Below are 14,773 nucleotides of genomic sequence, written 5' to 3' on the forward strand. Positions count from 1 at the left end.
AGGTAGGCCAGTTGGGAACACCTTTATTTAACCAGGTAGGCCAGTTGGGAACACCTTTATTTAACCAGGTAGGCCAGTTGGGAACACCTTTATTTAACCAGGTAGGCCAGTTGGGAACAAGTTCTCATTTACAACTGGGACCTGGCCAAGATAAAGCAAAGCAGTGCGACAAAAACAACACAGAGTTACACATAAACAAACGTACAGTCAAATAACACAATAGAAAAATCTATCTGCAGTGTGTGGAAATGAGGTGAGATAAGGGAGATAAAGGCAATAAACAGGCCATTGTGCCGAAGTAACTAGTTAACACAGTGTCCAAAGAAGGGCCAGAAGTATACAGAATGGTGTCAGAGGTATCTGCGTAGAGGTGGATCAGAGAATCACCAGCAGCAAGAGCGACATCCTTGATATATACAGAGAAGAGAGTCGGCCCGAGAATTGAACCCTGTGGCACCACCATAGAGACTGCCAGAGGTCCGGACAACAGGCCCTCCGATTTGACGCACTGAACTCTATCAGACTAGTAGTTGGTGAACCAGGCTGTTGAGTCTGTCGATAAGAATTTGGTGATTGACAGAGTCGAAAGCCTTGGCCAGGTCGATGAATATGGCTGCACGGTACTGTCTCTTATCGATGGCGGTTATGATATCGTTTAGGACCTTGAGCGGGGCTGAGGTACACCCATGACCAGCTCTGAAACCAGATTGCATAGCGGAGAAGGAATGGTGGGATTCTAAATGGTCGGTAATCCGTTTGTTAACTTGGCTTTCGAAGACCTTAGAAAGTCATGGTAGGATAGATATAGGTCTGTAGCAGTTTGGGTCTAGAGTGTCAACCCTGTTGAAATGTTTTAACAATGTAATTTTTGGGGGTGAAGCTTGCATTCAATTCCCTGTTGCACACAACAAGCCTCCATTCCCCCTGTCACAAGGGGATTCATGACTGATTTAAGATGAAATCTTCAACCCTGAAAACTGTCTTATTATTAGTTGAAGAACATGTGCTCTTTATCACAGAATATTAGGTGAAATACTTTTATATATTTTCTACCAAGTTACACTTCTTAAAAGAACAAACCATCTATATAAATGTGGATCACTTATGATCAACCAGGCGCTGAGGGGTGGCCAGTCCTCTTCTGGCTGTGCCGGGTGGAGATTATAACAGAACATGGCCAAGATGTTAAAATGTTCATAAATGACCAGCATGGTCGAATAATAATAAGGCAGAACAGTTGAAGCAGCACGGCCAGGTGGACTGGGGACAGCAAGGAGTCATCATGTCAGGTAGTCCTGGGGCATGGTCCTATGGCTCAGGTCCTCCGAGAGAAAGAAAGAGAGGAGAGAATTAGAGAACGCACACTTAAATTCACACAGGACACCGAATAGGACAGGAGAAGTACTCCAGATATAACAAACTGACCCTAGCCCCCCGACACATAAACTACTGCAGCATAAATACTGGAGGCTGAGACAGTTGTACTAGACCCCCTCAAACATTTTAAGTCATCATTGGGTTGTATGCACCAGTTATGTGTGGAGATATGGCCAAGTGGATCTAGTCCAATATGACCCCCTGCAGCTGAATGGCCGCAATATTGGAAATGGCCGCCAGGGGGTAATGGACTAAATCTGTGATGGCACTATAACCCCCCAAAAAATACTTCTTTAGACATGCCCCAGCTTTAAGTGGAATGTGGTGGCTCTATTAGAAAGTCGACTATTCTTTCCCATAGCTGCTAGACTACGGTCAAAATGACCTCAATATGACCCCCATAAGGTCTTCCCAGACAGCACACATACATCTCGCCGACGTCGGCCCGACGCATACATTATACATTGGGCTGATGTAGTATGGAGAGCGCTTGCGCATTGGCGAGATGACGTCACCATTAGATCATATTTGCACTTCAGCCGCTATTTGGTCGACGCACGTCAAAGCTGCTAAATTATACTGGCAATAATTAAAATAAAAAAAAGCTTTACATTTAGCAGACACCAGTTACATTAGTGAGTGCATACATTTATGTACTTTTATTTATTTCATGCTTCAACCCCGTGTGAATGAAACCTACAACCCTGGTATTGCAAGCACCATGCGCTACCAACTGAGCTTACAGGGGACTGTCCCTAGACTAAGTGAATTTCTTTGTGGGTAAAATGAAGAGAGACGATTCAGGTTCATGTCAAATTTACTAAGCTTTTGCTATACCATCAAGTTGTTAAACGATCTGCAGCACAGAAAAGAGAGAAACGAGGAACAGAGAAACATCACGTTGAATATAAGAGAGCGTGTGCACAAAGAATGATTTAAGGTGTTATTACAGGCTAAGTGCAGTGAATATGTGATGACTATATTTACACACAAAAAAGGTCACATTTGAGTGTTCGTGTACCAACTTGGACACTTACAACATAAAGTGGACCGATCTTGGGTATATTTGTTTCCTATCGGCTGGACTAGAGGTTTGTATCTCTTTCAAAAAGAAATGGAAATTCTGACCCGAAAGGTTTGAGGCATCTCGGGAAGTGCTGTTTTTTACGCAGTTTGCAGACACCAAATCTCGCGACGAAATAAACTACGAGTCCCATGATGCCGTGCGCTGTCCGAGGACACGCGGATTCCCCTCGAGCTCTGCTGTAACCGTCTTCCACTGACAGGACGGTCATTCTATGTACTTATGGCTCGAACAACTACAGAAAACACCTTTTGACAGGATCAAAAAACACCTTTGATCAAAAAACCTCTCGAATTTCAATGTATGTATTCCGTAACGTGTCAGCTTTGTCACGTAGTTTTACAACTTTACAACGAAAAAATGTATATGATACACAACGACTTTTGCCGAGGCTAGCTAGCTAACTTAGCCAGTAAGAATCAGGCTTCAGACAGACAACTAAACGTCAGCTAACCACATCTAACACTGACACGTGTTTCCACAGGCTTGTTCTGGAAGCTTTTATAAAGTGAAGGAAGTTTTTTTTGTCGTCCTCCAGACTTCCCCCCCAATGTCAACCACACAGAAGCCTCTGCGTATGTGACAGCTAGCTAGCTAGTTAGCTCTAGAAGGATAACTAGATGTTTTGCAAGTTCTAGTAGCTAAACCTTTGCACATAGTAACTCGGCTAGCTAGCTACTAACTATAGTTGGTTTGCTAGCTACTTAGCGAGCAGACTAGCTACTAACTATAGTTGGTTTGCTAGCTACTTAGCGAGCAGACTAGCTACTAACTACAGTTGGTTTGCTAGCTACTTAGCGAGCAGACTAGCTACTAACTATAGTTGGTTTGCTAGCTACTTAGCGAGCAGACTAGCTACTAACTACAGTTGGTTTGCTAGCTACTTAGCGAGCAGACTAGCTACTAACTATAGTTGGTTTGCTAGCTACTTAGCGAGCAGACTAGCTACTAACTATAGTTGGTTTGCTAGCTACTTAGCGAGCAGACTAGCTACTAACTATAGTTGGCTTGCTAGCTAGCTTTTTTTATTTGCCTTGTTAGCTATATATCCGAATATGGCTGTGTAGCTAGTTAACTTAGTTCAACCAGAACTTGGGTTGTTTAGCTGAGGATCACCCACAGTTCGTGGCTACTGGATTAGTCTGTTGTGGCGAATCATTTTATTTTGGACTTTTTCATTCCAGGTGTTGGATTAATGGTTGACCTGCTCTAGTTGGAGGTATGTTTTGGTATTCTGTCTTATCATCAGATACGTTTCTTCACTTAAATATATACTTATCAACATAAATGATTACTCCTGTTGTAAATGATAGTCATTAGTAAACGATGATGATGATGATGATGATGTGTGCTGTCTGCAGGCTCTGTGGTCAAACGTCTCAGGGCGGAGGAGATGCATCGTGTTCTGTCCCAGGGTGCATTGCGGCAGATGGCCTACGTGCGGCCTGTGGTCGTGGGCCTGTCGGTGTGTGAGGCTCGCCTGGCCGTGTCGGTGTGTATTGTAGGCCGCCTGCCCCCCGGGCCCGGCCAGCGCTGGGTCAGTACCTCAGCCTTTAACAGGGCATTAGAACAGCCCAAGCTCCGGCCGGAGGACCAGGACCCACCCAACCATCCCCCCAGCCTGGCTGGAACAGAGCCCGTCTATGGGGCAGACTCCTCCAAGCTGCCTGTGGAGGCTCCACCGGAGGCCCCAGAGGTAGACCCTCTGCAGGACAAGTCCATTGGTCTGGTCCAGAGGTTCAAGAAGACCTTCAAGCAGTATGGGAAGGTGATGATACCTGTCCATCTCCTGACCTCCAGCGTCTGGTTCGGGACCTTCTACTACGCTGCTATGCAGTAAGTCCCCTGTCTCTGGTCTAATCTCCCTGGGGATTCCTATATTAACCCACCTGTCTGGTGTTCCTCTCCCTGGGGATTCCATTACTATGGTCTTTTGTTATGAGTCATTTAGCTATACATAGAGAACTTAGAAGTGCAGTACCTAACTGGTCTTTTGGCCTGAGTCATTTAGCTATACATAGAGCATTTAGAAGTGCAGTACCTAACTGGTCTTTTGGCCTGAGTCATTTAGCTATACATAGAGCATTTAGAAGTGCAGTACCTAACTGGTCTTTTGGCCTGAGTCATTTAGCTATACATAGAGCATTTAGAAGTGCAGTACCTAACTGGTCTTTTGGCCTGAGTCATTTAGCTATACATAGAGCATTTAGAAGTGCAGTACCTAACTGGTCTTTTGGCCTGAGTCATTTAGCTATACATAGAGCATTTAGAAGTGCAGTACCTAACTGGTCTTTTGTTACGAGTCATTTAGCTATACATAGAGCATTTAGAAGTGCAGTACCTAATTGGTCTTTTGTTATGAGTCATTTAGCTATACATAGAGCATTTAGAAGTGCAGTACCTAACTGGTCTTTTGTTATGAGTCATTTAGCTATACATAGAGCATTTAGAAGTGCAGTACCTAACTGGTCTTTTGGCCTGAGTCATTTAGCTATACATAGAGCATTTAGAAGTGCAGTACCTAACTGGTCTTTTGTTATGAGTCATTTAGCTATACATAGAGCATTTAGAAGTGCAGTACCTAACTGGTCTTTTGGCCTGAGGTTACTGACATTGCTGTTGTGTTCATTGTACTACTACCTAGATACTCAATGGCCAGTTTAGTAGGTACACCCATCTAGTACTGTGTCGAACCCCGGTTTTGCCTCTACAACAAGCTGTTTGATTTCCCTTACCGGCATGTCTACTGAGCCAGAGTCAAACGGATTGGGAAGTAGGTCCCACGGTGCTCTTCCAAGCGTTGGAGGTGAGCAGTCATCACTGGTGTGGGACACTTCCTGATGCTGTTTGCTGATAGAAACGGGCACAGCGGAGGGAAGGGGGCACGGTTGTCTTTTGAAAGACTCTCCAATAATAATGACTTCCTCTGAATCGACTGATCGGGTCACTAATCTGTAGAATGTTTTTGTATTCCCCTCTGCATGCTTGGGTTCAGGTTCCCAAATATGTCTGTTACAGGCAAGGAGACACATTTTCTTTTCATCACACAGAAAGTCAACAAAGATTTTTTTGTTTTTTTTTGTTCAGGGGGCAGAACAACAGATTTTTACCTTATCAGCGTGGGGATTCGATCTAGCAACCTTTCGGTTACTGGCACAACACTCTAACCACTATGCTGTGGAAATGATCTCAAATGAGTGCAGGAAATGCAGAAAATGATTTTAGGTTGAAGTTGAATTGAACGGTATAAACCAATCAGAATGGAGAAAGACCCATTGAAATCATTTAGAATGTATGTGTTGCCACCCTAAGGTCACTACTCATAAAGCACATGTAGAACTTTTATTAATCAAAAACATAAAATACTGTAAAAATGTCAAATAAAAAAATAAAAATAAATACTATAAATATGACATGATATTTTGGTCTTATCGCCCAGCCCTAGATAAAACTGCACATTTTTAGTGGCATTTTATTGTCCCCCAGCACAAGGTGCACCTGCGTAATGCTCATGCTGTTTAATCAGCTTGTTGATATGCCACACCTGTCCAGGTGGATGGATGATCTTGGTAAAGGAGAGATGCTCACTAACAGAGATGTTGTACCCAGCACAAGGTGCACCTGTGTAAATCAGCTTCTTGATATGCCACACCTGTCCAGGTGGATGGATGATCTTGGTAAAGGAGAGATGCTCACTAACAGAGATGTTGTACCCAGCACAAGGTGCACCTGTGTAAATCAGCTTGTTGATATGCCACACCTGTCCAGGTGGATGGATGATCTTGGTAAAGGAGAGATGCTCACTAACAGAGATGTAAACAAATGTGAGCGCAACATTTTTGAGAAATCAGCTTTTTGTGTGTATGGAACATTTCTGGGATCTTTTATTTCAGCTCATGAAAAATGGGACACTTTACAGGTTTATTTTTGTTCGGTGTAGTTTACAATGCAAGTTACCTGCTGCGGTATATATCTCAGAGCATAAGCTGGGGAGTCTGAGTCGGTCAGTTTCCTCTCTAGCTATAGCATACATTGTTTGTTTAACAGTGTTATCTGACAAAGGTATTGATGTGAGTTTCTGTGCCTCTGCCTCACCACACATTGTTTTCACCATATCTGCAATAGTGTGTGGTTTCATAGTGTAGCTAGTCATTCACCATGGGAATGATTCAATAGTGTGTAGCTAGTCATTCACCATGGGAATGATTCAATAGTGTGTAGCTAGTCATTCACCATGGGAATGATTCAATAGTGTGTAGTTTCATAGTGTAGCTAGTCATTCACCATGGGAATGATTCAATAGTGTGGTTTCATAGTGTAGCTAGTCATTCACCATGGGAATGATTCAATAGTGTGTGGTTTCATAGTGTAGCTAGTCATTCACCATGGGAATGATTCAATAGTGTGTGGTTTCATAGTGTAGCTAGTCATTCACCATGGGAATGATTCAATAGTGTAGCAAGTGATTCACCATGGGAATGATTCAATAGTGTAGCAAGTGATTCACCATGGGAATGATTCAATAGTGTAGCAAGTGATTCACCATGGGAATGATTCAATAGTGTAGCAAGTGATTCACCATGGAAATGATTCAATAGTGTAGCAAGTGATTCACCATGGGAATGATTCAATAGTGTAGCAAGTGATTCACCATGGGAATGATTCAATAGTGTGTAGTTTCATAGTGTAGCTAGTCATTCACCAGCCGGAGTCAGTGGGGTCTCCCAGCCGGAGTCAGTGGGGTCTCCCAGCCGGAGTCAGTGGCACTGGGGGCTCCCAGCCAGAGTCAGTGGCACTGGGGGCTCCCAGCCAGAGTCAGTGGCACTGGGGGCTCCCAGCCAGAGTCAGTGGCACTGGGGCTCCCAGCCAGAGTCAGTGGCACTGGGGGCTCCCAGCCGGAGTCAGTGGGGGCTCCCAGCCGGAGTCAGTGGGGGCTCCCAGCCGGAGTCAGTGGGGGCTCCCAGCCGGAGTCAGTGGGGGCTCCCAGCCGGAGTCAGTGGGGGCTCCCAGCCGGAGTCAGTGGGGGCTCCCAGCCGGAGTCAGTGGGGGCTCCCAGCCAGAGTCAGTGTGAAACAAAGAAATTCAGTTAGAATACATTCCCGTCTGAGCCCTGTGTCAACACGTAAATGAAACAGATGTATTATATAGAGTAGAGGGAACACAATCACTATGGTGAGGTGCTGTTCCAGTTTTATATATAAATATATGCGCATACACCCACAATGTATAGCCAATGTGTACTTCACACATTTCATTACTGATTATATTTGTATATATTGCAAATAAAAACGGCATTAGCATGAGAAGAACTTACCAGTCCAAAACGATGTCCTCCCCGTGCAAAAACACGTCTTATGTCTGTGAGCCGAAGCGATGCTCGCTCACAGGCTCGTCGTCCTGTAGCAACTCTCTCACTTTCCCCATTAATGTCTTCTATCGTTTGGTGTAAATCTGTATACCTACACTTTGATTTAGCTTTTTCCTGATTTAGATTCGCCATAATGTTTTATATAAAAGTGCTGAAAATGCTCTTTACCAAATATTGCTGTGCATAACGAGCGGGGGCTGCTTCAACTTAGATCTTTAATGGCGAGTGAACCTTTTTTACGTTCGCATTTACTACGAAGGTTGGTCTTCCATTACATTTAACCATTACGCTTTGCCGTTTACCTCAGCTCATTGGCTAGCGACCAAGCTAGATTGCCGTTTACCTCAGCTCATTGGCTAGCGACCAAGCTAGATTGCCGTTTACCTCAGCTCATTGGCTAGCGACCAAGCTAGATTGCCGTTTACCTCAGCTCATTGGCTAGCGACCAAACTAGATTGCCGTTTACCTCAGCTCATTGGCTAGCGACCAAGCTAGATTTCTAGACGATCAGTGGTCATTGGGCCAAAATACAAGCAATCAACGAAACACCACTCGTATCATTGGTGCTCAATGAGGTCATTGCTTAGTGTCTTCAAATCGGTTTCTTTGGGTCAATACGTCCCGCGAAAAGAACCATCAAGTCTGGTTGTGTTTACTAACAACCAGAGGATTGCAACGAAACCAACCATGACTGGATAAACGTGCGTTTTAGTGTAATTATTACATCGAATGTTTCATCGATAGTTAAATGAGACGGAATTCACGACACGAGCGCTTTACAAAACGTTTCGTGTTAGGCTATAAAAAATGGATTTTATCAAAGAAAACGGCACTGCATTTGATCACTGGGATCCTCAGGATGACAAATTAGCCGTCCGATTACCAAGACTTTTGAATGATGTGAGACACTTGTATTTCCATTCATGTTTAATATCACCATTTCTTATTTAGAATTTGACGCTCTGCAATTTCACCGGATGTTGTTGAATTTGATCCCGCTGGTGGGATCCGTGTGCTAATTCAGGGCTTGTAATGAAGCATTTCACAGTAAGGGGATCCGTGTGCTAATTCAGGGCTTGTAAATGAAGCATTTCACAGTAAGGGGATCCGTGTGCTAATTCAGGGCTTGTAATGAAGCATTTCACAGTAAGGGCTACACTTGCCTACACCTGTATTCTGCGTTTGTGACAAATAAAGTTTGATTTGAAGTACAACAGTCAAGTGCTTTTCCCATGATCTAAGGGCACTCTAGTTGAATTGTATCTTTTTAAAAATTGTAATCATTTTCATTTAGATTTTAAAGGTTAACCACATTACAATGTTTAAAGATGAAATTAGAATCTAACAGTAACAGAATGTCTGTCTGCCACGGCCATGTGACTCACTGTTTTATAGAAGCTACCCGTTTTGGTGAACAGGGTGGTGTACCTAATAAACTAGTATCTGGCCTGAGTTAACCTCGCTGGATATTACACAGTATCTGGCCTGAGTTAACCTCGCTGTATATTACACAGTATCTGGCCTGAGTTAACCTCGCTGGATATTACACAGTATCTGGCCTGAGTTAACCTCGCTGGATATTACACAGTATCTGGCCTGAGTTAACCTCGCTGGATATTACACAGTATCTGGCCTGAGTTAACCTGGATATTACACAGTATCTGGCCTGAGTTAACCTCGCTGGATATTACACAGTATCTGGCCTGAGTTAACCTCGCTGTATATTACACAGTATCTGGCCTGAGTTAACCTCGCTGTATATTCCACAGTATCTGGCCTGAGTTAACCTGGATATTCCACAGTATCTGGCCTGAGTTAACCTGGATATTACACAGTATCTGGCCTGAGTTAACCTGGATATTACACAGTATCTGGCCTGAGTTAACCTGGATATTACACAGTATCTGGCCTGAGTTAACCTCGCTGTTTATTCCACAGGGGAGTGAATGTGGTGCCTTTTCTGGAGTTGATTGGTTTACCAGAGAAGATCGTTGGTCTGCTGAATCACTCTTCTGGTGGCTATGCCCTCACTGCCTACGCCATGTACAAGGTAATACTCCCTGTCTACTCCATGTACAAGGTAATACTCCCTGTCTACTCCATGTACAAGGTAATACTCCCTGTCTACTCCATGTACAAGGTAATACTCCCTGTCTACTCCATGTACAAGGTAATACTCCCTGTCTACGCCATGTACAAGGTAATACTGCCTGTCTACGCCATGTACAAGGTAATACTGCCTGTCTACTCCATGTACAAGGTCTACTCCATGTACAAGGTAATACTCCCTGTCTACTCCATGTACAAGGTAATACTCCCTGTCTACTCCATGTACAAGGTAATACTGCCTGTCTACTCCATGTACAAGGTAATAATGCCTGTCTACGCCATGTACAAGGTAATACTCCCTGTCTACTCCATGTACAAGGTAATACTCCCTGTCTACTCCATGTACAAGGTAATACTCCCTGTCTACTCCATGTACAAGGTAATACTCCCTGTCTACTCCATATATATACACAAGGTTAGAATACTCCCTGTCTACTCCATGTACAAGGTTAGAATACTCCCTGTCTACGCCATGTACAAGGTAATACTCCCTGTCTACTCCATGTACAAGGTTATACTCCCTGTCTACGCCATATATATACAAGGTAAGAATACTCCCTGCCATGTACAAGGTAAGAATACTGCCTGTCTACTCCATGTACAAGGTAATACTCCATGTCTACTCCATGTACAAGGTAAGAATAATATATAATTATATCATTGCATATAATTAGTGCACATTTTATATAATTTGTGTATATTTTAAGACAAATTATAGGAAACCTGCCCTGTACACGTCACTTTAGGTCAAATCAAATTTATTTGTCAAGCCCTTCGTACATCAGCTGATATCTCAAAGTGCTGTACAGAAACCCAGCCTAAAACCCCAAACAGCAGGCAATGCAGGTGTAGAAGCACGGTGGCTAGGAAAAACTCCCTAGAAAGGCAAAAACCTAGGAAGAAACCTAGAGAGGAACCAGGCTATGAGGGGTGGAGATTATAAACCTAGAGAGGAACCAGGCTATGTGGGGTGGTCAGTCCTCTTCTGGCTGTGCCAGGTGGAGATTATAAACCTAGAGAGGAACCAGGCTATGAGGGGTGGAGATTATAAACCTAGAGAGGAACCAGGCTATGTGGGGTGGCCAGTCCTCTTCTGACTGTGGCAGGTGGAGATTATAACAGAACATGGCCAAGATGTTCAAATGTTCATAAATGACCAGCATGGTCAAATAAAAATTAGTGAGAATACTCACTATGACTTGTACAGGGTAAGAATACTCACTATGACTTATACAGGGTAAGAATACTCACACAGGGTAAGAATACTCACTCACCATGACTTGTACAGGGTAAGAATACTCACTCACTATGACTTGTACAGGGTAAGAATGCTCACTATGACTTATACAGGGTAAGAATACTCACTATGACTTGTACAGGATAAGAATACTCACTGACTATGACTGGTACAGGATAAGAATACTCAATATGACTTGTACAGGGTATGAATACTCACTATGACTTGTACAGGGTATGAATACTCACTATGACTTGTACAGGGTAAGAATACTCACTGACGACTTGTACAGGGTGAGAATACTCACTATGACTTATACAGGGTGAGAATACTCACTATGACTTATACAGGATAAGAATACTCGCTATGACTTGTACAGGGTGAGAATACTCAAAGACTTGTACAGGGTGAGAATACTCACTAAGAATACTCACTATGACTTGTACAGGGCAAGAATACTCACTATGACTTGTACAGGGTGAGAATACTCACTGACTATGACTTGTACAGGGTAAGAATACTCACTGACTATGACTTGTACAGGATAAGAATACTCACTATGACTTGTACAAGGTAAGAATACTCACTATGACTTGTACAGGGTAAGAATACTCACTATGACTTGTACAGGGTAAGAATACTCACTATGACTTGTACAGGGTAAGAATACTCACTATGACTTGTACAAGGTAAGAATATTCACTGACTGACTTGTACAAGGTAAGAATATTCACTGACTATGACTTGTACAGGATAAGAATACTCACTATGACTTGTACAAGGATATGTACATACAACGCCCTGTTCAGGGTAAGCATAAATACTCAGATTGCAACATCAGCTTCAATTCACTTGTTCTACTGAACTTAGTGGCTTTTCTTTATCCTTTATCCAGATTGCTACACCCGCCAGATACACGGTGACTCTGGGTGGGACGTCCTTCTCGGTGCAGTACCTCCGTAAACACGGCTACTTCTCCACCCCTCCGCCCGTCAAAGAGTACCTGCAGGACCGGATGGATGAGACCAGGGAGAAACTCACAGAGAAAATGGAGGAAACTAAGGAACTGTTCTCTGAAAAAATGGAGGAAACCAAAGAACTACTCTCAGAGAAAATGGAAGATACGAAAGAACGATTGTCTGGTATTTCCGAAAAGATGGAGGAGACGAAAGAAAGATTTTCCGAAAAGATGGAGGAGACGAAAGAACGTTTCTCTGGAAAGATGGGGGAGACGAAAGAACGTTTCTCTGGAAAGATGGAGGAGACGAAAGAGCGTTTCTCTGGAAAAATGGAGGAGACGAAAGAACGTTTCTCTGGAAAGATGGAGGAGACTAAAGAACGTTTCTCTGGAAAGACGAAAGACACGTTCTCTGATAAACTACAGGAAGCCAAAGACAAAGTGCCTTACCGAAAGAAGCTCGATTAGTCTTGTTTACAAGTGGTTGTGAATAAACACGTTTGGTGTCTTCAATGTGGTTGGGGTCAAAGACAGAATTAAGGCACATATTATGAACCTATTGTTGAGAGACGAATGAGTCCAGACATTACGCTGTTCTTCTGCAATTCCGGACTGCCCCAGCTAGTACCATTATACCTGCTATAAGGAGGAGGCTGGTGGGATTTCTCAGTTGTATTAGAATACACTGAGGAGCATTATGAATTCTGGGTATGAAAAATAAAATTCCTGTTTTAATTCATCATCGTCCATCAAAGCCTCATGAAAACTGTAACTGCTTGTGTCTTTCAACGTTTTAAATCACGTTTTCTAATGTCTTTTTAATCCAATACCCAAAGTTTAATATATTGTATTATTTTTGTGTTCCTACTACCTAATGTCTAGTCAACTGAAAGTTGTGCATTTAATAGGAAGTGTGATTACAGAAGTCGTTTGTTTGATTCCTTAAAGGGGATAGTTCCGGATGTTGGCAATGCAGCCCTTTATCTACTTCCACAGTCAGATGAAATCATGGACAAAATCCAGAAGTATCCCTTTAAGTTGCTCTGTGGATATTATAGAAGTATTCAACCAAAATGCAATGAAATGAAAACCACAGTCTGAACAGAAGGGTGTTGGGTACTGTAGTACCAGTTATTGGACTGTACTGTTAATGTCATGTCTGGTATGATCACAATTTGCAATAAAGCAGAATATTGAGCTTCCAAACATCGTTCCGTTTCCTGTCTTCATTCCATGTTCTGAGTACTGTACTTAACTATGGAACGGTTCACTCCCAAAATCATGTAGGGAATTGAAAGCCCAACAACTGATTACCAGCAGCATTGATAAAGGCTGAAGCTGTCGCTTTCAAGGAGAGAGACACTAATCCGGACGCTTATTAGAAGTCCTGCTACGACCTCCCAGCGAGCTGTCAAACAGTCGAGACTACAGGAAATGGAAGGCCAAGCAGGAATAGAACAGGCGAATAGAACAGGGGAAAGCAGGAATAGAACAGGAGAAAGCAGGAATAGAACAGGAGAAAGGACTGCTATAGAGTAGACTAGTAAATGAGGACTGCTATAGAGTAGACTAGTAAATGAGGACTGCTATAGAGTAGACTAGTAAATGAGGACTGCTATAGAGTAGACTAGTAAATGAGGACTGCTATAGAGTAGACTAGTAAATGAGGACTGCTATAGAGTAGACTAGTAAAATGAGGACTGCTATAGAGTAGACTAGTAAATGAGGACTGCTATAGAGTAGAATAGTAAATGAGGACTGCTATAGAGTAGAATAGTAAATGAGGACTGCTATAGAGTAGACTAGTAAATGAGGACTGCTATAGAGTAGACTAGTAAATGAGAACTGCTATAGAGTAGACTAGTAAATGAGGACTGCTATAGAGTAGAATAGTAAATGAGGACTGATGTAGAGTAGAATAGTAAATGAGGACTGCTATAGAGTAGACTAGTAAATGAGGACTGCTATAGAGTAGACTAGTAAATGAGGACCACGAACCCAATGGTCACTCTGACAGAGCTCCAGAGTTCCTCTGTGGAGATGGGAGAACCTTCCAGAAGGACAACCATCTCTGCAGCTCTCCACCAATCAAGGCAGGCGGAAGCAACTCCTCTGTAAAAGGCACATGACAGCCCACTTGGAGTTTGCCAAAAGGCACATGACAGCCCACTTGGAGTTTGCCAAAAGGCACATGACAGCCCACTTGGAGTTTGCCAAAATGCACCTAAAGGACTCTCACAGCATGAGAAACAAGATTCTCTGGTCTGATGAAACCAAGATTGACCTCTTTGGCCTGAATGCCAAGCGTCACGTCTGGAGGAAACCTGGCACCATCCCTACTGTGGCAGCATCATGCTGGTGGGATGTTTTTCAGTGGCAGGGACTGAGAAACTAGTGAGGATTGAGGCACAGATGAACGGAGCAAAGTACCTTGATGAAAACCTGCTCCAGATCGCTCAGGACCTCAGACTGGGGTGAAGGTCCACCTTCCAACAGGACAACGACCCTAAGCACACAGCCAAGACAACACAGGAGTGGCTTCAGGACAAGTTTCTGAATGTCCTTGAGTGGCCCAGCCAGAACCCGGAATTGAACCCAATCTAAACATCTCTGGAGAGACCTGAAAATAGCTGTGAAGCG

At 43.3% G+C, this 14,773-nt stretch overlaps 1 protein-coding gene across 2 annotated transcripts; it reads left to right on the forward strand.

The window, feature by feature from the left end:
* The first annotated feature begins 2,611 nt into the window (after positions 1-2,611).
* On the forward strand, positions 2,612-13,343 carry LOC124024485 (uncharacterized protein C18orf19 homolog B-like). Of its 2 annotated transcripts, none has more exons than XM_046338388.1 (5): positions 2,612-2,762; positions 3,646-3,680; positions 3,823-4,297; positions 9,768-9,879; positions 12,071-13,343. In XM_046338388.1, the coding sequence occupies exons 3-5, from the start codon at positions 3,855-3,857 to the stop codon at positions 12,599-12,601; spliced, it is 1,086 nt and encodes a 361-aa protein (XP_046194344.1). In that variant the 5' UTR covers positions 2,612-2,762; positions 3,646-3,680; positions 3,823-3,854; the 3' UTR covers positions 12,602-13,343. The 2 variants fall into 2 exon arrangements, with proteins under 2 accessions (XP_046194344.1, XP_046194345.1); XM_046338389.1 differs by lacking the exon at positions 2,612-2,762 and adding an exon at positions 2,802-3,036.
* The last annotated feature ends 1,430 nt before the right edge of the window (positions 13,344-14,773 follow it).

The sequence above is a fragment of the Oncorhynchus gorbuscha genome, unplaced genomic scaffold, assembly GCF_021184085.1.
Source record: "Oncorhynchus gorbuscha isolate QuinsamMale2020 ecotype Even-year unplaced genomic scaffold, OgorEven_v1.0 Un_scaffold_1877, whole genome shotgun sequence".
Classification (NCBI taxonomy): domain Eukaryota; kingdom Metazoa; phylum Chordata; class Actinopteri; order Salmoniformes; family Salmonidae; genus Oncorhynchus; species Oncorhynchus gorbuscha.